Consider the following 27,847-nt stretch of genomic DNA (forward strand, 5'->3'; position numbering starts at 1 on the left):
ATATGCATATACTATATTCCTGGCATGAGTAGCAGGACTTTGAAATGTTGCATGATTTTTAACAAAAAGCTGCGAAAATTCGCAACATCCCTAACTGACTTGCCTAGTTTAATAAATATAAATAATGAAGTTATTAATTACACTTTGGATGGTGTATCAGTACAGCCAGTCACTACATAGATGCAGGCGTCCTTCCTTACTCAGTTGCCGGAGAGGAAGGAAACTGAAATTTCACCATGAGGCCAATGGTGACTTTAAAACAGCATTTTAATGGCTGCAATAGAGAATTGAGTATGGGTCAACAGCATTATAGTTACTCCACAATACTAACCCAATTAACAGAAGGAAGCCTGTATATAACAAAAAGATTTGAAAACCTGCATCTTGTTTGCAACAAGGCACACGAGTAATACTGCAAAAAATGTGGCAAAGCAATGCTTTGTCCTGAATACAACGTGGTAAGTTTGGGGCAAATACAACACATTACTGTGTACACAAGCATTGTGGTGGCTGCATCATGTTATGTGTGTGCTTGTAATTGTTAACTATTGGAGTTTTTCAGGATAAGATTAATTTGACCTTTATTTTACTAGGCAAGTCAGTTAAGAACATTAAGAACAAATTCTTATTTTCAATGATGGCCTAGGAACAGTGAATCAAATTGATCACGAGGCGAAGTATATTCTTTAGCTGTCCGTCTGGAAATAATGTCCGGGTAAATCTCAACCAAAATATCCGGTCGGAGGCTTGAACAAATGGCTTGTCTCTTCTTCGTTTGACCAAGAAACAAAGCCTAGGCAAATGACAAGACTGTTGACATCGTGTGGAAGCTGTAGGTATTGCAACCTCAGTCCCATTTATTGTGGTTCGCCTTTATCAATGGGTTGAAGTGGCGGATGGATATATTTCCATTTTCAGTGATCAGATTTTCCTGCGCTTTTCGATGAAACGCACGTTCTGTTATAGTCACAGCCGTGATTTAACCAGTTTTATAAACGTCTGAGTGTTTTCTATCCACACATACTAATCATATGCATATACTATATTCCTGGCATGAGCAGCAGGGCGCTGAAATGTTGCGCGATTTTTAACAGAATGTTCGAAAAAATAGGGGGTAGGAGTAACAGGTTAACTGCCTGTTCAGGGGCAGAACGACAGATTGTGTACCTTGTCAGCTCGGGGATTTGAACTTACAACCTTTCGGTTACTAGTCCAATGCTCTAACCACTAGGCTACCCTGCCGCCCCGGAGCTAAGCACGGGAAAAATCCTAGAGGAATGACTGGTTGTCTGCTTTCCACCAGTCATTGGGAGAGGAAATTCAGCTTTCAGCAGGACAATAACCTAAAATACAAGGCCAAATCTACACTGGAGTAGCTTACCAAGAAGCCAGTGAATGTTCCTGAGTGGCCGAGTGACAATTTTGACTTAAATCTGGTTGAAAATCTATGGCAAGACCTGAACGTGGTTGTTTAGCAAGGATCAACAACCAATTTGACAGAGCTTGAAAAATGTTAAATGGAATAATGGGCAAATGTTGCACAATCCAGGAGTGAAGAACTCTTTGAGATTTACCTAGAAAAACTCACAGCTGTAATCGCTGCCAAAGGTGACTCTAACATGTATTGACTCAGAGGGTTGAATAGTTATCTAATCAAGATATTAGTGTTTAATTTTTCATACCCTTTTAACACATTTTTGAATTTATTTTCTATAAATCGTTGACAAAAAAAAGACCATTAAATCCATTTTAATCACAACAAAATGTGGAAAAGGCAAAGGGTTGTGAATACTTTGAAGGCACTGTAAGCATTTTGCTGGACCTGCTATAAGATCTGCTAAATTGTGTGATACCAGTATCGTGAAACTCGCTAGTACCGTGGAAAAGAAACAAAACATGAAGCAGATTTAACTTATTTAGGAAAACAACCCTAATGTCATTATGTCATCCAGTCTCATATGTATTTATTTTCCAAGCTATAGCATACTATCTTACATACAGCAGGATTTTAAAGGAAGTATCATCACAGCCCTACTGTTTTGTAAATGTTAAAGATTGCACTCCTGGTGTCGTGATGTAACGCTTCTCTCTTTCTCCTGTATTTATAGCCTCTGGAAGGAACCCCACTTTTGGGGAAGGGCTCTATACGGGCGTTGGAAGGGAGTCCCGGGCCCAGACCCTGCAGAACGGTGAGTTAACATTAGGGGTCACCACTTGCATTCCTAAAGCATTGGCGTGCATGCATCATAAGAGCTCATTACACTTACAGCAGGCCTAATCCTCAAATGTGGGTGTGCTAGGATATTAACCTTTGTTTTTAATGCTGTGTTTCATGATGTCTTGAAAGTAAAGCATTTAGTCTTATACTAGACAGATTAAACTGATGCCATCTGCTTTACATGGTCCTCATCCCCTCGTAAAGTGGCATCTGTATCGGGACCTTATTTCAGAAGCACAACAAACTTGGTAGGGACAACCCATTTCCTTTAATGTCCAATGAGAGATTAACAGGGTGTGTCTACAGCATTGCTTGGTTGGCACAAGCAAACATCCATCGCATGCTTGAATGCCTCAGGAAAGGGCTGATGTCATACGTTTCCTTTGTCTGGTCGGACACATTCAGTCTGTGTTGCCTAGTTTTGATGATTTCCTGTTTGTTTAGTCACGTTTATTTGGAAGTTACTTTTACTCGGCCGTAAAATGTCCGTTATCTCCCAGTAATCTAATGTGAGTAGTAGTCTGTGGCTCCTGCTACTCCCATGGTACTGATGATCAATATAGTGCTGGCTAACTGCTAAGCAGGTGTGTGTGTGGCTTGCAAACATAGCACTGTCAGTGTGTCTGTAGGGATGAGACAGACGTTAGTCAGACTTTGTGGACGATGACTAATCGATGACTAATATATGTGTGTGAGAAGAACAGACATATAGATACAGCCGGGTGTGAGTTTGTATGGGGTAATAGGTCTGTCATGCTGCGGGGAGATATATAGTGTCTATGGAGCTCTGAGAGAACAAGAGTGGTGCTGTGAGGGAATGCTCTCCTCCATAAACATCCCAAGTGTCTGGCCAGACCACCCTCTGCTCTCCCACCCACCCACACTCTGATTAATGCAATCATCCTTCCCCACCGGCACGGCTCCCGCCTCCCCCGTCCCTACCCCCACTCGAACTCATCACGTCTCCTCACAATGACCAACACAGGTTCCTTTTCCCATTACTGGAGAAATCTCATATGTCCTGCATTTGACCGAAACTGCCTCAATATATCGCTAGTGTGGGGCTTACCAATTGTATCCAGCTGTCACAATAAATGTACCGGATGATGATGATGCTGGTTGGGGTTTGGAAGATGCATAGACAAAGCTGTATAGAAATCAGGATATTTAGTTTGTCACCACTTGAGGAGGAGAGGGGAACGAGGAGGGAGTGGTATGAGTAGGGTTGCAAAGGGTCGGAAACTTTCTGGTAAATTTCTGGACTTTTTCCGGAAATTTGCCATGGGAAGTGAAGGGAATTTTGCTTAAATTTATCAAAGTTAGCTTATAACAGTGAACCTTTGTTGGATACACAAGGCAATTCTAGGTCTTGTGGCATATTTTGGTCAAACTATCCCTAATTCACTGGAATTGCAATCCTCTACATGCACAGTGCATTCTTCCATCACAGCTGATTCTCAAGATCTTTTACACAAATGATATGTTATTGAGCCCACACTACTACACTGTCTGAGCCAAGGACTACATGCTTTCTGGTAAGTTTTGTTTACAATACTGGGTGGGGTTAATATATTTTATGACATGCATGAGTTTTTGTTAACTAGTAAATAGTAGCCTACAGCAAAGTATGTTTAAATCATATCTAACTTGTTAACAATTTCTGCTAGTTAGTTTTGGCTACCATGTGGGTTTTTAGCTTGCTTGAGCCTGCTAACTGAGTGTTAATTCACCTGTTTCCATACATGTTTAATTTTAAAACAGTTATCTTACAAAGGAGTTGTTTAATCTAACTACTTAAAATATAAATAGTTTTCTAATCTTTACAGGAAAATGCCACAGACCCTATCTGATGTGTGGATGCATTTCACTGCAGCTAATGTAGGAGGAAAAGCTGTGTACATTTGAAAATACTTTGCCAAATCATATGTGAAGAATGCAACAAAGATGCAGAATCATCTGGCCAAATGCATAAAGTTCCCTCAGCACTCACAACAAGCAACCTCTGACAAAAGTCACCCAACTTCTATTCGAGGTGAAAAAGATGATTCAGACACCTTATCCATAGCAACAACTCATGATCCTCCTGGTAACAAGTTTTTTTTTTTTTTTTACTCAATGGCGGAACGTAGTCAGAGAAATGCTGATGAATGTCTTGCTCGAGCTGTGTATGCAACTGGTTCACCTCAATGTGTATTGGAAGAGATTTCTGAATGTTCTTCACCCAGCATACACCCCTCCAACCAGACATGCTTGACCTACTCATTTGCTGAATGCAGAGTTGAAGGTGTGAAGGTCAAGCAAATCATAGAGAAAGCAGACAGGATTGCAGTCATCTCTGATGGGTGGTCAATTGTTCTTGGGGAAGAGAAAATTAACTACTATTATCTCCACCCTTCAACCAGTATTCTACAAGGGACAACCGACACACGGGTCTCTACATTGCAGATGAGCTGAATGCAGTCATCAATGACGTTGGACCACAGAAGGTATTAGCACTGGTGACAGACAATGCTGTGAACATGAAGGATGCTCGGTCTAAAGTGGAGTCCTACCCTCACATCACACCCATTGGCTGTGCTGCTCATGCATTGAATCTGTTGTTCAAGGACATCATGGCATTGAAAACAATGGACACACTCTTACAAGAGAGCCTTGGAAATGGTTAGGTATGTGAAGGGTCATCAAGTTATAGCAGCAATCTACCTCACCAAGCAAAGTGAGAAGAATAAGAGCACCACATTGAAGCTGCCCAGCAACACCCATTGGGGTGTTGGAGGGGAAGGAGTCTCTTGGGGGGAAGGAGTCTCTCCAAGAAATGGCCATATCACAGTCTGCCGATATGGACAAGAGGATCCTCCTGGATGATGCATTTCAGGAGGGAGTGGTAAGCAGCCTGAAACTCCTGAAACCATCCTGTCTGATGTTCAGACTCTGCTTGCAGATGTAAGAGAAGACATCCGTACTGCCCACTTCACTGTTGCTCCAAGTAGAGGAAACTGCAGTTCTGAAATGCATCAAAAAGCGTGAAGACTTCTGCCTGACTTCTGCCCTCAGAGAGCAACTGGTCCTTGTTTGGGAACACACACACCAAAGAACACAACAGGCTGACCAATACAAGGGTTGAAAAATTGGTGGCCATCTGGGCAAATTTGAGGCTTTTTGAGCCTGACAACGAGCCATCCTCAAGGTTGGAAAGTGACAGTGAAGATGAAGCCTCAGAGTCTGATGTTCAAGAGGTGGACATTGAGGAGATCCAGGGAGAAGACATGGAAGCCTGAGTGGAAGACAACCAAAGCTTTAGTTTCTAGACTATCATTTTACAGATGTATGTTGAAAACGTTTTTGGGAGATGGGTCATTTGGGATCATTCAATATTCCCTTTTGTTGTTCAGTGAAATCCTCCCATGTGACTTAAATGTAATGTAAATGAAGTCAACTCATTTAAGTTCAGTTTGTAACTAAACATTTTTTATTTCTATTGGCAGGATTTAATCATTTGAAATTGTCTACTTATTAGGTAAATGGTTTATGTTTCTGTCTCCATGTTATATGGTAAATATATCCAATGCAAAAAAAATCTACACTTTAAATGGTAGTAATATTAATTTGCATATATTCCTACAGAAAGTTTCCACCTCTGAATATTCCCCAAAATGTGCAACCCTAGGTATGAGTAATGCTGGTGATGTGCGGCTGCCCTATAATCTGAAGCAATCTGTTTAGCAAAGCAGGGGGAATATTTAATCACTAAGATGTTGCATTACCTCAGCAGCAGTAGTTTGCCACACACATCTTACGAGTACCTGTGTGTATTCACTGGGACATCTGATTGTGTATAATGTCTGAGTGTTTTCATGCAAAGTTAATCAGGAGAGCAAAGGACACACTGATTTCGAAACACCTGAACTGAATGTCAGGGTAATTGCAATCCCTGTCGTGTGTGTGGATCTTTGTCTACTCTGTTTATTATATGTCTTAAGTGCATATGATTGTGCGTCTGAGTGTGTACCACTTCGAACTGTGTGTAATAACATGTCTGTGTTTGTCTCCAGGGAGACGTCAGATCAACACACTGGGCCACCAGCTGCAGCTGAATCAGCACTGCCTGGACACAGCCTTCAACTTCTACAAGATGGCAGTGTGTAAACGCCTGACACGGGGTCGTAGGGTGGCCCACGTGGTGGCCGCATGCCTCTACCTGGTCTGCAGGACGGAAGGAACACCTCGTATCCTTACACACTGCAGAGAGGGGTGGTGGAGTAACAGAGGAAGGAGGGAAGGGGTTGATTTGAAAAAAGGGGAATGCAAAATGTTTATTCTACAACCAAATAGTTGTTACCATTACACACTATACGACCAAAAGTATGTGGACACCTGCTCGTCAAACATTTCATTCCAAACTCATGGGCATTAATATGGAGTTGGTCCCCCCCCCCTTTGCTGGTATAACAGCCTCCACTCTTCTGGGAAGGCTTTCCACTAGATGTTGGAACATTTGCTGTGGAGACTTGCTTCCATTCAGCCACAAGACAATTAGTGAGGTCGGGCACTGATGTTGTTGATTAGTTGGCGTTCCAATTAATCCCAATGGGGTTGAGGTCAGGGCTCTGTGCAGGCCAGTCAAGTTCTTCCACATCAATCTCGACAAACCATTTCTGTATGCACCTTGCTTTGTGCATGGGGCGGGGTATCGTCATGCTGATACAGGAAAGGGCCGTTCCCAAACTGTTGCCACACAGTTGGAAGCATAGAGTTGTCTAGAATGTAATTGTATGCTGTAGCATTAAGAGTTCCCTTCACTGGAACTAAGGGGCTTAGCCCGAACCATGAAAAACAGCCCCAGACTACTATTCCTCCTCCACCAAACTTTACAGTTGTCACTATGCATTCGAACAGGTAGCGTTCTCCTGGCATCTGCCAAACCCAGAATCATTTGTCGGCCTGCCAGATGATTAAGCGTGATTCATCACTCCAGAGAACGCGTTTCCACTGCTCCAATGTCATCGAGCTTTACACTACTCCAGCCAACACTTGGCATTGCACATGGTGATCTTAGGCTTGTGTGCAGCTGCTCACTCATGGAAACCTATTTCATTAAGCTCCCGATGAACAGTTATTTTGCTGACGTTGCTTCCAGAGGCAGTTTGGAACTCTGTAGTGAGGACAGACCATTTTTACACGCTACGTGTTTCAGCGGTCCAGTTTTGTGAGCTTGTGTGGCCTACCACTTATCGGCTGTGCCGTTGATGCTCCTAGATGTTTCCACTTCACAATAACAGCACTTACAGTTGACCGGGACAGAAATTTGACGAGCTGACTTGTTGGAAAGGTGGCATCCTATGACCGTGCCACGTCGAAAGTCACTGAGCTCTTCGGTAAGGCCATTCTACTACCTATGTTTGTCTTTGGAGATGGCATGGCTGTTTGCTCAATTTTATACACCTGTCCGCAAATGGTGTGGCTGAAATAGCCAAATCCACTTATTTGAAGGGGTGTCCACATACTTCTTGTCAGCATACTTCTTGTCCAGAGTGCATTTGAAAACTATTCAGACTCCTTCCCTTTTTGCCCATTTTTGTTACGTTACAGCCTTACTCTAAAATATATATTTTCTTATTTTTAAATGAAACTGTTTTTGCTTTGTCATTATGGGGTGTTGTGTGTAGATTGAGGGGGGGGGGAACAATTGAATCCATTTTAGAATCGGGCTGTAACGTAACAAAATGTGGAAAAAGGGAAGGGGTCTGAATACTTTCCGAATGTACTAGGGCTGACCCCAGTGCATTCAAACGTATTTAGTCGAGCAGGAGCAAAAATAAATATATATTCTCTCATGGTGTACAAGATATGTCTGATTCGCGCTGTTGACTGATCCATTGTGGAGGTCGTGGGAATGGAACAGTCCAGTCTAAGATGGGCTACTGAAATTGTATATGGTTATATTACAAAAGAACAATGGTGCAACACTAATAAAATTAAAGATTATTTTATAACATGCGCTTTCGTTGGATAGAGTTCGATGTCCACGGTTCTGAAACACATCAGTGCGCTGTTGAATTGGCGCCTAGACCATGTTGCTTTGTGCATAATAGCAAAGTTAACCAGCATATTGGTGTTGAGAACAATGCCGGAGGCAGCTGCAGAGTGAGGAGATGGTTTGGTATGATTTAGAAACTTGGGAACCAAGCTTGAGTTATCAGTGTGGCCCTATCACCTTGACATGTTGAAATACTGTATCTTCACGCCTAGAATAAAAACCTCCAGAAAAGAAAGAATTACAGGGGGCAGTTTGGGAAAAAAAGAATCCCATACGAATCATCCTCTGGAATAACTGACAATTTTGAGTAATAATTCCATAACCAACGTTCTAGTAATACTAGTCCTGTGTGAATAGGTCTTTGGACACGTGCATGCAATGTATACGTGTCACAGAAAGAGCAAGGGTTGAGAGAATAGAGTTTTTCCTAAACAAATTAGGAATTTCGGTAACAGAACCTTTTAGTCAGAAATGGCCGTAATGATATTGCATCTTCAGCAACAAGGACAGCACGATAAACACTTTGGTCTTTGGTGGTCGCTGCAGCAGGGAGGGGAGCGAGACAACGGGTGCCAGTCAGTCTTCTTTTTCTTTTCTTTTTTACAACGCAGCAAGTCTGAGCCCGGCCCAGCACAATCAAATCAATTAATCAAACCGTATGCTTAAAGCATCAGACAATATAGTGAATGTGAATATAGTTGATTTGATTAACCTGTCTAGCGGAACCCCTCGCCAACAGCCAGTGAAAGTGCAGGGCGCCAAATTCAAAACAACAAAAATCTCATAATTAAAATTCCTCAAACATACAAGTATGTTACACCATTTTAAAGATAAAATTCTCGTTAATCCAACCACAGTCTCTGATTTCAAAAAGGCTTTACAGCGAAAGCAACACAAATTATTATGTTAGGTCACCACCAAGCCACAGATAAACACAGCCATTTTTCTAGCCAAAGAGAGGAGTCACAAAAAGCAGAAATAGAGATAAAAATGAATCACTAACCTTTTGATGATCTTCATCAGATGACACCCATAGGACTTCATGTTACACAATACATGTATGTTTTGTTTGATAAAGTTCATATTTATATAAAAACATCTGAGTTTACATTGGCGCGTTACTTTCAGTAGGTCTAAAACATGCAGTGATTGTGCAGAGAGCCACATCAAATTAGAGAAATACTCATAATAAATATTGATAAAGATACGACTGTTATACATGGAACTTTAGATAAACTTCTCCTTAATGCAACTGCTGTGTCAGATTTTTTTAAAACTTTACGGAGAAAGCAAACCATGCAATAATCAGAGTACAGCCTTTAGACAACAAAGTAGCCAAAAAGATATCTGCCATATTGGGTAGTCAACATTACTCAGAAATAGCATTTTAAATATTCACTTACCTTTTTTGATCTTCGTCAGAATGCACTCCCAGGAATCCCCGTTCCACCATAAATGTTTGATTTGTTCGATAATGTCCATTTATGTCCAAATAGCTTCTTTTGTTAGGGCGTTTGGTACACAAATCCAAAAGCGGGTTCAGGTCGCGCCGAACGTCGGATGAAAAGTTCAAAAAGTTCCGTTACAACCCGTAGAAACATGCCAAACTAAGTATGGAATCCATTTTTAGGATGTTTTTAACATAAAACATCAATGTTCCAACCGGAGAATTCCTGTCTGTTGAAATGCAATGGAACGAGAGCTCTCTCGTGACCGCGCGTCATGAGACCGAGGCTCTCTGCCAGACCACTTACTCAAACTGCTTTTATGAGCCCCTCCTTTATAGTAGAATCCTCATTCAAGTTTCTAAAGACGGTTGACATCTAGTGGAAGCCTTAGGAAGTGCAACATAACCAATATCTCGCTGTGTCTGCAATAGGGGCTCAGTTTTTTTTTTAAACTACAAGCCTCAGATTTCCCACTTCCTGGTTGGATTTGTCTCAGGTTTTCGCCTGCCATATGACTTCTGTTATACTCACAGACCTCATTCAAACAGTTTTAGAAACTTCAGTGTTTTCTATCCAATACTACTAATAATATTCATATGTTAGCATCTGGGACAGAGTAGCAAGCAGTTTACTCTGGGCACCTTATTCATCCAAGCTACTCAATACTGCCCCCATGTCACCAAGAAGTTAAAACACAGGATGTGTCAATATATGGAAAAATACACATTTTAAAAATATCAACCAATCAATTGGTTGAAAGAACAGACGACTCTTGGTCGACTAAGATTTATTTTTTTAGTCGGGGACAGCCCTAAAATGCACTGTATATAGTGTATATATGTAGCTGTAGCATCAATCTCCAGGAGTTGTAGTCATTTTCGACATGACTTGTGATCATGTGTTTCACTCAATACCCAATTCTGTACTGTCCTAATGTTAAGCAGATCAGCTTTTTATATCCCATTTGTACGGCTGTTGGTTTATCGTTTCCTGTCATTGACTGAGTATGATGTGGTTATGTAACAGCCGGTGGTTTCACAGGAAGGGCAGGGGACAGTTTTATCTGCTAGAACAAGAGGATGGAGGGAGCAGAGCAAAGCCTTTCCCATTACATTGTTTACGTGGGTCGTGGGTGAGGGTTGGATAAAGTAACCATGGCTCCACTCCACTTCCTTTTCCACAGTTGGGGAAAACGATCTGTAGAACTTTCACAGAGGACTGGAATGAGGAGTAGAGAAAAAGGAATCAAGAGGCAAACATTGTTCAGTGTCTATCAGCTGAAATGGCATGGCGCTCAGTGAAGGGACATCTGGATATTTGCAATGATTGCTCAGGGGCCCCTCAATTAAATGCTAGTTAATACATTTAATGGGATCATTCCCACAGGTGCTGTTGTTGGGAAGGGCCAGGTTATGGTCACATTCATGACCTTGATGAATTACAGCCAAGTATTCACGTCAAAATGAAAACTCCACACATTTTACATGCAGGGCTAGGAAGTAACCTCCCTCCTTCCCCATACTACTGAAATGGTAAAACAGGATTCTTGTGGCAACTGTTATCTCAGAGAAAATCAGCTGCATAGAGGGACTTGTTTTCATTATTATGATGACTTGTCTGTAATCTCATATCGAGACTGTATGATTATCTTTTCCATTTCAGTGGTGACCATAATCCCATTGTGAGGCTTTTTAAAAAGGATTGTCGCTAATCCACTTTACCCGCCCCTGGACACGTGCACCTGTCGCCACAGAGACTGATGCAGGGGCTGTGTTGGTCACCAGGAGACAAGTGTCTCCAGAGGCTGATTGGTGGGGGGTTCAGAGGTTAAAGGGGGTGGCTGATTCTCCAGAAGCTGTTGCTCAGTATATGTAGAAATGCGGCTGGCCTGAGGTGACACGTTAAATTAATGTACACTGTTGGCTGCACCAGAAATGATCCTGAAAATGTATTTCATTTTCTAACGTCTAATATTGTATTAATGAATGCTGGTTAGGAAGTTTGAAATACTTTTTATTGAAAATAACAAACACACTTGGCTGTACCATTTGCAGAGAATGGAAACCCAAATTATGTAATTGTGTACTATCCTGTGGTTTTGATTTAACCCCCCCCCCCCTTTACAGACATGCTGCTTGACCTCAGTGACCTCCTGCAGGTGAGTTTCCAATGAGTAGGCCTACACTAATTTTTCTCCATCTTTTTTTCAACTCGCTGAGTGTTTGCATCACGACGTTGACATTTAGCCCTTTTTTAAATATGTTTTATTAATACAAACCTCTTCTGAAATATAATTGAACAGTCCGATACATCAAGGATGTTTCTTTTTATTTTTTAAGTATACACAATCCCACACTGACCATGATATAACATCCAACAAGATGGAAGTTGGCTTATGCAGTATGTTGAGCTTTTTAACTAAAGCCAAGGACTGTATAAATATAGGCCCACATTTTTTTCTGTGTATAAAGTCAGTGTTGGGGTGGAAGGACATTTCTCAGACACAGCTGGTCAGTTGTATTTTTATGCTCTCAGCTGTCCTTGGAAGAGCTGACCCTACCCCCTGGTATTTGAAGGGTAGGAGTGTGCTATCCGGTCAATGATCAGTGTGCTATGGGTAGATATTCCACAAATCCAGTTTGTGGTGCCCCACCCAGGCCTAGTGATCACTGCCCTCCTCTCCCACGGGAAGGCATTGTGACTCACCTCCCATCAACTCATCAAGCTATGAATCTGCTGTGTAGTGCTAGGGTTAAGAACCAAAACCTGCACCCAGGGTGGGCCCCAGGTCTTGTTTGGGAAACGCTGCCCGAAGGTCTGGAGCGTTAGCCGGAAAGAATGAGATGGTCGGAGATCAAACTAGAGCTTTAGTCTGCCCCTGTTCTGGAGAATCGGTGGGCTTTCTAGATAGTGTACGCCAGTTTAGCATTGAGTTACACTTACTAGACCAGATTTGATCACGAGCTACTCAATTGTTAAGTAACTCTGGATCATGTTATGAGGACATTGTGGACTTGACAGGGTGGGTTTCAGTGAAAGTTGCACTACCCTCCTGTATTTCTGCTCTTAATTCTCTTTTCCCTCCCTCAGGTAAATGTTTACGTCCTGGGTAGAACCTTCTTAGTCCTGGCCAGAGAGCTCTGCATCAATGCCCCCGCCATAGGTACCTACCGTCTCCCTGCAATACTCCCTGTGTTATTGTAAACAAAGAACCATACTGTTGAATGTCTTTTTTGGAGAAATGCTGTTGTTTTAAGTGTTGTCTTGCTACTGAGAACCAAACTTATTTACCACTTATTAAAAGTGGTCAAATTAGTGACTTTGCTCCAACAAAGGCGTCATGAAGGTTTGACCACATCACTTTTACCAACCTGCCTGTAGCACTCATCTGTGTACCTAGAGGGTGCTCTAACAACAAAATAACCCCTCAAAAATTTTTTACACATGCAAGCGAGTTATATAATGATGAGCAGCAACATCTGTGGCTTATCTCGCATAACTTTTATGATTTTCTGCAGGTTCATAAGCTCTCGCACAGAACATCAGGATTGATCAGCATCAAGCTGCAAACCATATAACCGTACTTTATGTACAAAAAAAACATTGCAGAGGCTGTCCACAAGTGCAATACGACTTTTTACAAGGGACTGCTTTTTGCAGTTAATAATTAAAATACGTTTAAAATAAATAACAGCATTCCTTCACTTAAAAATAGTATTTTGTTTAGTGACATACCGTTGTCTTAATGCTACATTATTTAGAAGGCTTAAACACATGGATGTACGGTCCATATGTCCTCTACTTGTCCGTTATGACCAGTTCAGTTTATGCATAGAATACCAGCTCTGGGATCTGTCCTCCCTGCACCCCAGTCCCGTTGGTACTGTCCGAGGAGCACTGGAACTGAAATGTCACTTTTCCACACTGTACCTCTGTCATGCCCTCCTGGCCGAAATAGCTCAGCTCATTCCCGTCCAGCACGGCACTCACCGTATAGAAGACATCCTGCTCCACCTGAACCGGGTTTTCAAACCATACAGAAAATGTACTGCTTGATCCGTCCGATACAAACTTGGTCAGGTTCTGTGCTAGGGTCACCCGTTGACGCTTCAGTTCAATCTTGACACTGTACTCTGCCTTCCCACCACTTGACCCGTACAGGCCCAGTCCAGCAATAAAGATCCGCTTGTCCACTGCGAACTGGATGCTGTCACAGCGGCCCCTGTAGCGCCACTGGTTGCTCCGGTAGGCTGACGACTGGAAGCGGTGGCACTTCTGGGGTGCCAGGCCCTGCCTCTGTGCCAGTGGGAAGTCCAATTTGGGCTTGGTGGCCGCTGTGTACCACAGGAAGACGTCATGCGTCTCCTCCAGTGTCAGGATGTCTGATTGGGCTGCCCCATCAGCAAACTCTTCCAGGGTCATAGTGGGGATGCGCACCAGGTAGAGTGCCTTACCCAGGACAGATCTCTTGTTGCGGGTGGTTTCTCCCAATCCTTGCCTCTTACACTCTGCTGTGGCCCAACTCATGACAGCATCAAAGACCACCACCTCCTTGGTGTTGAGGGTCTCTCTCTGCAGAATGATCTCCAGGGTCTGCAGGTCAATCTCACAGAAGCCCTCTGAGCCCAGGGCCAGCTCTGCCTGCGCATCAATCACCTCCCAGCAGCGCCGTGTCAGCTCAGGCTCCTCAAACAGACGGCTCTGGGACAGCAGCACACAGGCGTTCTTGGCCTCCAGGCTAGTCTCCAGGAAGCTGACGCAGGCCTTGGCCAGGGCGGGTACAATGTACTTCTTGGCAGCGTACAGGGTGGCCAGCACGGTGTCAGCCTCCAGGTCTATTGCATCACTGTACATGTACCTGAAGGGGACAAATTGGAGGAATAGAATGAGATTCTAGTTTAGTAAAGAAGGCAAATCAGCACGTGGAGAATTCATGACGGCTATTCCTTCTAGGAAATCCACTATCCACTATTCTCCCAAGTGGATAAAAAGCAGCAACGTTTCATTGCATTGGCGTGGATGACGAATTGTTATAGTATCAACAAAAAAGTAATTATCCTCTAGACTGCTTATTCCTTCTGGGTAAATCATTGGCTTTGAATGAGAAATGTTTCAAGATGAACAAAGAGCAAAGAAACAAGCAATTACAGTTCTCTACAGTGCTCCCCGTGCCCTTTGATCTAGCATTTTGGCACTTGTCTTGCTTTGAATTTATTTTGAAATGACATTGTGCTGGTCATGTTTAATATGAGGAGTGAGTGGCTTACTTCAGCAGAATTAGAAAAGCAGCAGGTTCTACATCTGGGATATGGATTTCGGACGATTCCTCTGCAAGATCCCCGTAAAACATGGCACAGAAGACCGAGCTACCCACTGCCAGCACATACTGGAGGGAAAGAAAACGGACACATGATTAGTCACTCATCATAGGCGTGATGGTTCAGAAAAGTCAACTTATTTCTCCAAATAGAGAGGGAGCTTACCTTGTGCGCTGGCACTTTCTTAGATTCACCGAAGGGACCAACAATGAAATGGATATCGGCCATGAGTTCATTGTTGAACATCAAGGCGTTCCTAGAAGGGAGGAAATGTGTCAATAAGATATGACAACTTGGGCTATTCCATAAAAGGCTTTTGCAAGACATTATAACCTGCCCTACACAATGGAGCATTATAAAGTGTGATTCCAATTATGGACATTGACTTGGTTTACAATAGCCATATTTGAACTAAATCGAAATAATTTGATATAAGTAAGAAACTGAGTACCTCTCCCGTAGCGTGGGGTGCGAGGACTGCCAGCTTGGAGGTTCGACGTTGTTGTTGTTTATGTTTTGCTGGGTGGTTGGTGTTGTTGCAGTGGTTGTTGACTGGGTGACCTGCACATTGCTTTTCTTGTCAGTGCCGGTCACCGTAGTACCGTTGTTGGTCGCAGGGTACAGTTCTGCAGCCATCTTCTTCTTCAAGGACAGGGTTAGAATCTCATAGCATACTGGTAACCTGCTTGTGTGTTTCCCAGTCGTTTTAGACTTTTTCAGTGTTTCTGGAAGTAAGAGTAAAAAAGTCAGACACTTCATGATCCGACCATGATGGAGCAACCTGCAATCTGCCGTTGGCATCGGCACACAAAGCGTTGGCCCTTTCCCTAAAAATAAACCACGAACTCCAGGATCTACTATTAATCTGCGTTGACAATTGATACACAAATCGTGACCTTTCGATGCAAATATTGCATAAATTCAGCGATTAAAGAGTCTTACGAACCCCGAATCAATTGTAAGAGAAACATACAAAATATCCGTCCAGTGATTGAGGTTGTATAACAAGATCAAGCAGTATACTCCTTTCTCATTTCATCCTCTATTGCCACTGAGCTCTCCCCGAAACGTATTGTTTCCCTTTTTTGTGCTGATGGTAAATACAGATCATCGTTGCTCGCTTGGAGTTCGCTGTTTTCCTGCGCAAATCCTGGCAGATGTTTTTCTCCAAAAGCTACTTATCAACGAGGAAAATGCGCGGGTTCCTCCTTAGCTGATGTGTGGATACGATGTGAATTGTAATTTGTCGGGTCTGGCGTTTTAGTTGCAGTGAATTTTTATTTATTTATTTGATATAATCATCTCGGACGCCCAGCTCGCTGCCAACAACAAATCAGATTTACGCATACCGTCAACGTCAGAAGCGCCTCCTCCAAACCTCTGACCAGCTCTCGCTAATGCTGCGTTTGTAACTAAGTGGGAGGTGGTAATTTACCAGTTGTGAAGTCGTAAATACCAGTTGGATGCATTCACGTGCTATGAAGTAATTGAGAAACGCCAATTGGCTAATGGCCAACAAGCAATATAAACCATGAACTGAAAGTACACCTATCGTGTTTGTAAACAAATTAGAGTTAAAATACCATATTAATAGATTGGTTTGTATAAATGTTTTGTTGTATTTAACTGCTGAAAATGCTGTTATCAAGCTCAAATTTGATTTGTCACAGCAGATGTTAATGCGAGTGTAGCGAAATGCTTGTGCTTCTAGTTCCGACAATGCAGTAATAACCAACGAGTAATCTAACCTAACAATTCCACAACTACTACCTTATACACACAAGTTTAAAGGGATAAAGAATATGTACATAAAGATGTATGAATGAGTGATGGTACAGAACGGCATATGCAAGATGCAGTAGATGGTATCGAGTACAGTATATACATATGAGATGAGTAATATAGGGTATGTAAACATTATATTAAGTGGAATTGTTTAAAGTGGCGAGGGATACATTTTTTACATCAATTTCCATTATTAAAGTGGCTGGTGTTGTATGTCAGTATGTTGGCAGCAGCCACTCAATGTTATTGGTGGCTGTTTAACAGTCTAATGGCCTTGAGATAGAAGCTGTTTTTCAGTCTCTCGGTCCCTGCTTTGATGCACCTGTACTGACCTCGCCTTCTGGATGATAGCGGGGTGAACAGGCAGTGGCTCGGGTGGTTGTTGTCCTTGATGATCTTTATGGCCTTCCTGTGACATCGGGTGGTGTCGGTGTCCTGGAGGGCAGGTAGTTTGCCCCCGGTGATGCGTTGTGCAGACCTCACTATCCTCTGGAGAGCCTTACGGTTGTGGGCGGAGCAGTTGCCGTACCAGGCGGTGATATAGCCCGACAGGATGCTCTCGATTGTGCATCTGTAGAAGTTTGTGAGTGTTTTTGGTGACAAGCCAAACTTCTTCAGCCTCCTACTGAGGTTGAAGAGGCGCTGCTGCGCCTTCTTCACAACGCTGTCTGTGTGGGTGGACCAATTCAGTTTGTCCATGATGTGTACGCCGAGGAACTTAAAACTTACTACCCTCTCCACTACTGTCCCGTCGATGTGGATAGGGGGGTGCTCCCTCTGCTGTTGCCTGAAGTCTACAATCATTTCCTTTGTTTTGTTGACGTTGAGTGTGAGGTTATTTTCCTGACACCACGCTCTGAGGGTCCCTGTAGGCCGTCTCGTCGTTGTTGGTAATCAAACCTACCACTGTAGTGTCGTCCGCAAACTTGATGATTGAGTTGGAGGCGTGCAAGCTAATTTCCTTAGTAGGTGATGTTAGCATGTAGGAGAAGTGGGAGCTCAGGATGATAGACGAGTTCTCAACTAGTAATTACCAGTTGGAGGATTTTTCTATTGAAATGTTACTGTCCTATATGGTCAATTCCCACTTGGTTACGAATGCAGCATTAATTCAATGCGAAGTACAAATATGGACATTAAGCATCGGACTGAGATCGCACAAACTCTTAGTTGAAAATATTGTTTCTATTTCCAACTCAAAAAAATATATATCCACGTCCTTGTTTCTGATGTAAATGATACATGTATTTAAATGACCGATTTATAGCCTATGCGTAATCACTGCTTAATTTGGATTTAAACCATTCGTAATTTAATGTCCGATTGGTTTACTTTTGTAATATCTCCACTCATCAGAAATGAGAAAGTTTGATGCAGAATTAGTTGAGCTTTGTTTGATCCTGTTTTGCATCGTTTAAGTAACATCAGCCGCACCACTTTATTTCCTCTGGATGCAAGCCACGAGCAAAAGCTTTGACAGCAGAAGACCGCACTTCTGTTTACCTTGGCTGAATGTTGGCGCGTTAGATTAGAGGGGACCGTTCCTGAAGGTTGCTTTGTAGAGACTTGACTAGAGCCAGCCCAGGAGACATGTTAGATTTGGAGATGGGGGTTGGGCTCCTACCATATCCTATTACCAGCAGCCTGCTCTACCCGGAGTGCATTCAGCAGGATGCAACGTTTTGGAACGTTCAGATATAGCCTATTTCTTTGTAGAGAAAAATATCCCTCCCTGACAAGTAGAATAAGGAATCATGTCAGCTCTATTCATGGCATTTTTATATGCAACGTCTGGCAACTGAATGTATTCCAGCTTTCCAACAGAAGGCTCTGCCACTGCCAAATGGGTCATTTGATTCTACAGTAATAATCTTAACTTGTATAGTGCTTTTCATTACAGAAAATAATCACAAAGTGCATAAAAAGGAGAAACGACACATTTAAATTGACATGATGGAGATTGAATGTCACTAGTTTGCTTCGGATGATGGAAAGACAGGAGTTAAGGTAGTTTGGATTGCAAATGCAGTGTAGAAGTATTCATCCTTATTGGTCACAATGTGTTCCACTGGGAATAATATGAGTATATCCAATAATATTGACTTTTTCATTAAAGAAGACACATCTCTTTCTGATCAATGTCTACAGAGTTGTAAACAGTGCCCTGCTGTACACCATTTAGACATCTGCAATTAATATATTAGCATAATAATGTTGCTTGTCTGGTTGGATCTCAGTTTCTCAATCTCCCATTCCAGACCCCTGCCTGTACATCCCTCGCTTTGCCCACATGCTGGAGTTTGGAGAGAAGAACCATGAGGTGTCCATGACAGCACTGCGACTGCTGCAGAGGATGAAAAGGGACTGGATGCACACGGGACGGAGACCCTCAGGACTGTGTGGCGCAGGTAACAATGAGCTCAGGTAAACCACACCACAGGTTACCACCACAATCGCAGGTAGGCTAGTCCTTATCATGAATAACAGAAACTACAGGTAACCATGTCAACTGGTATCGCTGACCACAGGGATCTGTAATCATAGCTCAGATCATGCGAACTTCGATCATAGGTGACCCCCTAATCACAGGTAACACTCATAAGTAACCACAGAGGCTCCAATTAGTGACAATGTACAATGTCTGTTCCCTACTTACTTGACCTGAACAGAACACTCCCTGCTTAGATGTATTATTGGCAGGACGTCCTGAAACTGAAGAACCAACTTCCCCAGGCATGTGGACATTTATGTTCCTGGTTCCACTTTTCTGCCTTTCTTGCTTTTCCTCAGCTGCAATATCAGATGAATGAATTGCTTATCATTAATCATGTAGAGGATTCACTTGCATAGAGGAAAGAGAATTTTAGAACTTGTTACTCAATATTAAGTGAATGTGTGTGAGAGACCATGGGATTTCTAAAAGCAGGCTACTGAAACAACGAAGACCATTCAAACTACTTGCGTAAGAACAGAACCTTACATCCATCTTCAAACAGACCTTGCTACTGTCAGTTACATAAAACATGGGTTACAGTACTACTGAATTGATGATTTATCTAATGGCTTAGATTATTTACATTTTAGTAATTTAGAAGACGCTCGTATCCAGAGTGAGTGCATTCATTTTCACACTGTTCCCTCGTGGGAATTGAAACGACAAATCTGGCATTGCAAGCGCTACATGTTCTACCAACATTAATAGATTATTATAACGTGAATATTACAACAATTGGTAGGTAAATTGGAAAATATATGTGGATATTAAACTTGTCGGCAAGGTTTGTTTCTGTGACGGAGTATTTCACCTGTGTGTGTTTTTGTTCTCAGCCCTGTTGGTCGCTGCTCGCATGCACGAGTTCCGCCGTACCATCAAAGAAATCATTAGTGTCGTGAAGGTGTGCGAGGCCACACTACGAAAGAGGTGAGCGCTGCTTGAAAAGCACATTACAGCATCTTCCAAATGAAATAGGATTAGCCTGGCATGTTCTCCGTCATCTATATGAAGAGTATGCTGAATCTTTTCCTTCTCATGGTTCAGATTGAATGAGTTTGAGGACACGCCCACCAGCCAGCTGACCATTGAGGAATTTATGAAAGTGGATCTTGACCAGGAGTGTGACCCGCCCTCTTTCATCGCTGGCCAGAGGAAGAAAAGAATGAAGCTGGTGAGGAACTGCAGGAAGGATACCACCTTATTTATCTTGTCCTATGTTTTAACTGGTGATTTGTCTCAATATGGCACTGCTGTGTTTTACATTCACACCCTGATATTTAGTTTTTTTTCCTTCTAGCTTGAGGAAGAATTGGAGAAGAAGATTGATGATGTTCAAGGTACGGTTATGAAAAATTTCTAGTCAAGTGCCAACCAACTCTTTAAAAAAATAATAAAAAATGTACAAAGATTGCCGACTCCACTCTGACTTTACAGAGTTTTCTGGATTTTATCTCAACAGGTGAAATCCATGAGTACCAAGATGAGATTGAGATGGAGCTGGAGCAGAGCCGGCCCAAGTTGAGAGGGATGTACGCCTCCTGTGCAAAACCTGGTACGACACAGGGGTCGCGCTCAGCAGCCATGCAAGTTCTCTAGTTACATCCCCCCCCAGGGGGTCCTATCTCACTATGCTGCCAGTCTGTCGCTAGAGCCTGAAACTTCCATTTATCTAAATACTCAGGGGAAAAAATACATTTGTTCACTCAGTGCAAATGAGAATGTTATGATGACGCACATTTGCCATCTAACTGTGATGCGCTAAACCCCCTCCAACCATCTGTGCCCCCCTAGCTGATTGTGTTGCATTTCATTCTTAATCTCTGCACGCCCTCTGTAGAGGGGCCGCTGGCTGGCTGTCTGTCAGCGTGATGTAGGCCTGTTGCTCTTCTGCCTGGCCTGGGAATCACAATTATAACACACACACACACACTGGGCTTTTATCAACACTAAGAGGGCTGTCGTCATGATGATACTTTGACAGCTTGATGGTACCGTAGAATTAAACCAGGTGCTTCTTTTATAAGGTGCTTTGTCTCATTAGCCGGGTTGATAGATTCACCCATAACTACATGAAGGACTCTTGACTTAATTGAAAACACAGATGTCATACAGTTTGAATTATTCTCATAATCAGCCACAACAGTGACTAAATCAATCTGACTTGAAATGCAATGTCAGTCTCTTTACTTGTTCTCTGCATCATTTCGTTTTTATCAGTTTAATTAAGAAATGTCATTGCATGTAGGATTTATAGAATTTTATTTGGATGTCTTGCTCTTTCTCTCCACCTCTCCTAGGCCCCCAGGAGGAAGAGGACGATGAAATATCTCTTCCTGATGGGGAGGAGAGGGAGGACGAGGAGCTAAAGGCTGTGGCTCAGCACCTCAATAAGGAGCTGTGTGACCAGGTGATCTCTGGAGAGGAGGATGGAGAGGGGCAGGAGGAGAGACCTCCACGCAGAGGCCCATCACTGGCCTCCCTTCTGGGGCCCATGCCCACCGCAGCCAGCCTCGGCCTCCCAGAGTCTATCAGCAAGTGCATCGGAGAGGAGAAGGAGAACGGTTAGCAAACCTGTTGCTTGTCTAGATGCTTTTTGTCCTGCTGTTAGTTTGCATCGGAAATATTCCTTACTGCTCCTTCCTAATTTTGATATTCCACTGTCTCTCACTTCTCCCTCTACTCCATATCTAGAAATGTCAAGGTGTGGGGGGATGGGGAGAATGTTGACTTTCTGTCCTGATGTGGTGAAGCAGATTGGTTTTCATGGTAGTGGGCATCTGGGGAGTGTAGAGAGAAGGTGAAGAAAATCTAGTCATAGACGGGAATGAGTTTCAAAACAAACCGAGTCAATCTCTATGGAAGGATCAGTGTAGCCACTAAGGACAAAACATAATCTATTGTCAGAAGAATAGATTATTAGATGGGGTTGGTTTTAAGACTCAACATTATGTGATTTAAAATGAGTCATCGGCTTGAATCATAAACTCATCAAAAAAAGAAACGTCCTCTCACTGTCAATTGCATTTATTTTCAGCAAATTTAACGTGTAAATATTTGTATGAACATAAGATTCAACAACTGAGACATAAACTGAACAAGTTCCACAGACATGTGACTAACAGAAATTGAATAATGTGTCCCTGAACAAACGGGGGTTTGAAAATCAAGTCAGTCAGTATCTGGTGTGGCCACCAGCTGCATTAAGTACTGCAGTGCATCTCCTCCTCATGGATTGCACCAGATTTGCCAGTTCTTGCTGTGAGATGTTACCCCACTCTTCCACCAAGGCACCTGCAAGTTTCCGGACATTTCTGGCTGTAATGGCCCTAGCCCTCACCCTCCTATCCAACAGGTCCCAGACGTGCTCAATAGGATTGAGATCTGGGCTCTTCACTGGCCATGGCAGAACACTGACATTCCTGTCTTGCAGGAAATCACGCGCAGAATGGCTGGTGGCATTGTCATGCTGGAGGGTCATGTAAGGATCATCCTGCCGGAAGGGTACCACATGAGGGAGGAGGATATCTTCCCTGTAACACGTATCGTTGAGATTGCCTGCAATGACGACAAGCTCAGTCCGACGATGCTGTGACACACCGCGCCAGACCATGACGGACCCTCAGCCTCAAAATCGATCCCGCTCCAGAGTACAGGCCTCGGGTGTAACGCTCATTCCTTTGACGATAAATGCAAATCCAACCATCACCCCTGGTGAAACGACAACGCGACTCGTCAGTAAGGAGCATTTTTTGCCAGTCCTGTCTGGTCCTGCGACGTTGGGTTTGTGCCCACAGGAGACGTTGTTGCCGGTGATGTCTGGTGAGGACCTGCCTTTACAACAGGCCTACAAGCCCTCAGTCCAGCCTCTCTCAGCCTATTGTGGACAGTCTGAGCACTGATGGAGGGATTGTGCGTTCCTGGTGTGACTTGGGCAGTTGTTGTTGCCATCCTGTACCTGTCCCGCAGGTGTGGTGTACAAAATAGCCTCCAACACTCTACTCAACAAATTGGATGCAGTCTATCACAGTGCAATCAGTTTAGTCACCAAAGCCCCATATACTACCCACCACTGCGACCTGTATGCTTTCGTTGGCTGGCCCTAGCTTCATACTCGGCGTCAAACCCACTGGCTCCTGGTCATCTACAAGTCTCTGTTAGGTAAAACCCCACCTTATTGCAGCTCACTGGTCACCATAGCAGGACCCACCCTTAGCACGCGCTCCAGAAGGTATATTTCACTGGTCACCCCCAAAGCCAATTCTCTGCTGCCAATGACTGGAACAAGCTGCAAAAATCTCTGAAGCTGGAGACTCTTACCTCCCTCCCTCACTAACTTTAAGCACCAGCTGTCAAAGCAGCTTACAGATCACTGCACCTGTACATAGCTCATCTGTAAATAGCCCATCCAATCTACCTCATCCCCATTCTGTATTTATTTATTTATTTATTTACCTTGCTCCTTTGCACCCCAGTATCTCTACTTGCACATTCATCTTCTGCACATCCTACCATTCCAGTGTTTAATTGCTATATTGTAATTATTTCACCATGGCCTATTTATTGCCTCTCTTATCCTACCTCATTTGCACATGCTGTATATAGATTTTTCTACTGTATTATTGATTGTTTGTTTAACTCCAAGTGTAACTGTGTCGAACTGCTTTGCTTTATCTTGGCCAGGTCGCAGTTGCAAACGAGAACTTGTTCTCAACTAGCCTACCTGGTTAAATAGAGGTGAAATAAAAATATGTCCGGATGTACCGATCCTGTGCAGGTGTTATTACACATGGTCTGCCACTGTGAGGACGATCAGCTGTCCGTCCTGTAGAGGCGTCTCACAGTACGGACATTGCAATTTATTGCCCTGGCCACATTTGCAGTCCTCATGCCCCATTGCAACATGCCTAAGGCACGTTCACGCAGATGAGCAGGGACCCTGGGCATCTTTCTTTTGGTGTTTTTCAGAGTCAGTAGAAAGGCCTCTTTAGTGTCCTAAGTTTTCATAACTGTGATCTTAATTGCCTACCGTCTGTAAGATGTTAGTGTCTTAACGACAGTTCCACAGGTTCATGTTCATTAATTGTTTATGGTTCATTGAACAAACATGGGAAACAGTGTTTAAACCCTTTACAATGAAGATCTGTGAAGTTATTTAGATTTTTACGAATTATCTTTGAAAGATGGATCCTCAAAAAGGGACGTTTCTTTTTTTTGCTGAGTTCATAATGCTTCTCAAATGAATGTATCAAAAGGCTTTATTGACTGATCAAATCAAATGTATTTATATAGACCTTCGTACATCAGCTGATATCTCAAAGTGCTGTACAGAAACCCAGCCTAAAACCCCAAACAGCAAGCAATGCAGGTGTAGAAGCACGGTGGCTAGGAAAAACTCCCAAGAAAGGCCAAAACCTAGGAAGAAACCAAGAGAGGAACCAGGCTATGTTTTATTTTTATTTTTATTTCACCTTTATTTAACCAGGTAGGCTAGTTGAGAACAAGTTCTCATTTGCAACTGCGACCTGGCCAAGATAAAGCATAGCAGTGTGAACAGACAACACAGAGTTACACATGGAGTAAACAATTAGCAAGTCAATAACACAGTAGAAAAAAATGGGCAGTCTATATACAATGTGTGCAAAAGGCATGAGGAGGTAGGCGAATAATACAATTTTGCAGATTAACACTGGAGTGATAAATGATCAGATGGGCATGTACAGGTAGAGATATTGGTGTGCAAAAGAGCAGAAAAGTAAATAAATAAAAACAGTATAAAAACAGTATGGGAATGAGGTAGGTGAAAAAGGGTGAGCTATTTACCTATAGACTATGTACAGCTGCAGCGATCGGTTAGCTGCTCGGATAGCTGATGTTTGAAGTTGGAGAGGGAGATAAAAGTCTCCAACTTCAGCGATTTTTGCAATTGCTCCAGTCACAGGCAGCAGAGTACTGGAACGAAAGGCGGCCAAATGAGGTGTTGGCTTTAGGGATGATCAGTGAGATACACCTGCTGGAGCGCGTGCTACGGATGGGTGTTGCCATCGTGACCAGTGAACTGAGATAAGGCGGAGCTTTACCTAGCATGGACTTGTAGATGACCTGAGCCAGTGGGTCTGGCGACGAATATGTAGTGAGGGCCAGCCGACTAGAGCATACAAGTCGCAGTGGTGGGTGGTATAAGGTGCTTTAGTGACAAAACGGATGGCACTGTGATAGACTGCATCCAGTTTGCTGAGTAGAGTGTTGGAAGCCATTTTGTAGATGACATCGCCGAAGTCGGATCGGTAGGATAGTCAGTTTTACTAGGGTAAGCTTGGCAGCGTGAGTGAAGGAGGCTTTGTTGCGGAATAGAAAGCCGACTCTGGATTTGATTTTTGATTGGAGATGTTTGATGTGAGTCTGGAAGGAGAGTTTGCAGTCTAGCCAGACACCTAGGTACTTATAGATGTCCACATATTCAAGGTTGGAACCATCCAGGGTGGTGATGCTAGTCGGGCATGCGGGTGCAGGCAGCGATCGGTTGAAAAGCATGCATTTGGTTTTACTCGCGTTTAAGAGCAGTTGGAGGCCACGGAAGGAGTGCTGTATGGCATTGAAGCTCGTTTGGAGGTTGGATAGCACAGTGTCCAATGACGGGCCGAAAGTATATAGAATGGTGTCGTCTGCGTAGAGGTGGATCAGGGAATCGCCCGCAGCAAGAGCAACATCATTGATATATACAGAGAAAAGAGTCGGCCCGAGAATTGAACCCTGTGGCACCCCCATAGAGACTGCCAGAGGACCGGACAGCATGCCCTCTGATTTGACACACTGAACTCTGTCTGCAAAGTAATTGGTGAACCAGGCAAGGCAGTCATCCGAAAAACCGAGGCTGTTGAGTCTGCCGATAAGAATATGGTGATTGACAGAGTCGAAAGCCTTGGCGAGGTCGATGAAGACGGCTGCACAGTACTGTCTTTTATCGATGGCGGTTATGATATCATTTAGTACCTTGAGTGTGGCTGAGGTGCACCCGTGACCGGCTCGGAAACCAGATTGCACAGCGGAGAAGGTACGGTGGGATTCGAGATGGTCAGTGACCTGTTTGTTGACTTGGCTTTCAAGACCTTAGATAGGCAGGGCAGGATGGATATAGGTCTATAGCAGTTTGGGTCCAGGGTGTCTCCCCCTTTGAAGAGGGGGATGACTGCGGCAGCTTTCCAATCCTTGGGGATCTCAGACGATATGAAAGAGAGGTTGAACAGGCTGGTAATAGGGGTTGCGACAATGGCGGCAGATAGTTTCAGAAATAGCGGGTCCAGATTGTCAAGCCCAGCTGATTTGTACGGGTCCAGGTTTTGCAGCTCTTTCAGAACATCTGCTATCTGGATTTGGGTAAAGGAGAACCTGGAGAGGCTTGGGTGAGGAACTACGGGGGGCGGAGCTGTTGGCCGAGGTTGGAGTAGCCAGGCGGAAGGCATGGCCAGCCGTTGAGAAGTGCTTATTGAAGTTTTCGATAATCATGGATTTATCGGTGGAGACCGTGTTTCCTAGCCTCAGTGCAGTGGGCAGCTGGGAGGAGGTGCTCTTGTTCTCCATGGACTTCACAGTGTCCCAGAACTTTTTGGAGTTGGAGCTACAGGATGCAAACTTCTGCCTGAAGAAGCTGGCCTTAGCTTTCCTGACTGACTGCGTGTATTGGTTCCTGACTTCCTGAACAGTTGCATATCACGGGGCTATTCGATGCTATTGCAGTCCGCCACAGGATGTTTTTGTGCTGGTCGAGGGCAGTCAGGTCTGGAGTGAACCAAGGGCTGTATCTGTTCTTGGTTCTGCATTTTTTGAACGGAGCATGCTTATCTAAAATGGTGAGGAAGTTACTTTTAAAGAATGACCAGGCATCCTCAACTGACGGGATGAGGTCAATGTCCTTCCAGGATACACGGGCCAGGTCGATTAGAAAGGCCTGCTCACAGAAGTGTTTTAGGGAGCGTTTGACAGTGATGAGGGGTGGTCGTTTGACTGCGGCTCCGTGGCGGATACAGGCGATGAGGCAGTGATCGCTGAGATCCTGGTTGAAGACAGTGGAGGTATATTTGGAGGGCCAGTTGGTCAGGATGACGTCTATCAGGGTGCCCTTGTTTACAGAGTTAGGGTTGTACCTGGTGGGTTCCTTGATGATTTGAGTGAGATTGAGGGCATCTAGCTTAGATTGTAGGACTGCCGGGGTGTTAAGCATATCCCAGTTTAGGTCACCTAACAGAACAAACTCTGAAGCTAGATGGGGGCGATCAATTCACAAATGGTGTCCAGGGCGCAGCTGGGAGCTGACGGGGGTCGGTAGCAGGCGGCAACAGTGATAGACTTGTTTCTGGAGAGAGTAATTTTCAAAATTAGTAGTTCAAACTGTTTGGGTATGGACCTGGAAAGTATGACATTACTTTGCAGGCTATCTCTGCAGTAGACTGCGACTCCGCCCCCTTTGGCAGTTCTATCTTGACGGAAGATGTTATAGTTGGGTATGGAAATCTCTGAATTTTTGGTGGCCTTCCTGAGCCAGGATTCAGA

The 27,847-nt window shown here is 43.6% G+C and overlaps 2 protein-coding genes across 4 annotated transcripts in view; one reads left to right on the forward strand and one right to left on the reverse strand.

The window, feature by feature from the left end:
- Window positions 1-27,847, forward strand: part of brf1a (BRF1 RNA polymerase III transcription initiation factor subunit a) — a 71,231-nt gene that overhangs the window by 4,925 nt on the left and 38,459 nt on the right. Inside the window, exons 3-12 of the mRNA XM_035752126.2 lie at window positions 2,109-2,189; window positions 6,271-6,444; window positions 11,830-11,861; window positions 12,794-12,866; window positions 19,065-19,214; window positions 20,134-20,227; window positions 20,345-20,471; window positions 20,598-20,637; window positions 20,760-20,852; window positions 21,598-21,861. Of these exons, the coding sequence (XP_035608019.1) occupies window positions 2,109-2,189; window positions 6,271-6,444; window positions 11,830-11,861; window positions 12,794-12,866; window positions 19,065-19,214; window positions 20,134-20,227; window positions 20,345-20,471; window positions 20,598-20,637; window positions 20,760-20,852; window positions 21,598-21,861 (1,128 nt within the window). The remainder of the gene's footprint in view (window positions 1-2,108; window positions 2,190-6,270; window positions 6,445-11,829; window positions 11,862-12,793; window positions 12,867-19,064; window positions 19,215-20,133; window positions 20,228-20,344; window positions 20,472-20,597; window positions 20,638-20,759; window positions 20,853-21,597; window positions 21,862-27,847) is intronic.
- Window positions 12,011-16,350, reverse strand: LOC118368221 (BTB/POZ domain-containing protein 6-B-like). Of its 3 annotated transcripts, none has more exons than XM_035752129.2 (5): window positions 15,995-16,349; window positions 15,473-15,746; window positions 15,187-15,277; window positions 14,971-15,089; window positions 12,011-14,561 (listed from the first exon to the last, which is right to left on the reverse strand). In XM_035752129.2, exons 2-5 carry the CDS (start codon window positions 15,655-15,657, stop codon window positions 13,529-13,531), a joined length of 1,428 nt encoding a protein of 475 aa, XP_035608022.1. In that variant the 5' UTR covers window positions 15,658-15,746; window positions 15,995-16,349; the 3' UTR covers window positions 12,011-13,528. The 3 variants fall into 3 exon arrangements, with proteins under 3 accessions (XP_035608022.1, XP_035608021.1, XP_035608020.1); XM_035752128.2 differs by having other exon boundaries at window positions 15,968-16,349; XM_035752127.2 differs by having other exon boundaries at window positions 15,473-16,350.

This window comes from Oncorhynchus keta, chromosome 35 (genome assembly GCF_023373465.1).
Source record: "Oncorhynchus keta strain PuntledgeMale-10-30-2019 chromosome 35, Oket_V2, whole genome shotgun sequence".
Taxonomy (NCBI): Eukaryota; Metazoa; Chordata; class Actinopteri; order Salmoniformes; family Salmonidae; genus Oncorhynchus; species Oncorhynchus keta.

Excerpts from the sequence above, each read along its gene's own strand:
- LOC118368221 (XM_035752127.2), bottom strand. The coding sequence starts at position 15,822 with ATGCCAACGGCAGATTGCAGGTTGCTCCATCATGGTCGGATCATGAAG. Across the intron at positions 15,278-15,472 it reads CACCCCACGCTACGGGAGAG|GAACGCCTTGATGTTCAACA; the intron begins GTACTCAGTTTC and ends CCTCCCTTCTAG. Across the intron at positions 14,562-14,970 it reads GCTTTTCTAATTCTGCTGAA|GTACATGTACAGTGATGCAA; the intron begins GTAAGCCACTCA and ends TGTCCCCTTCAG.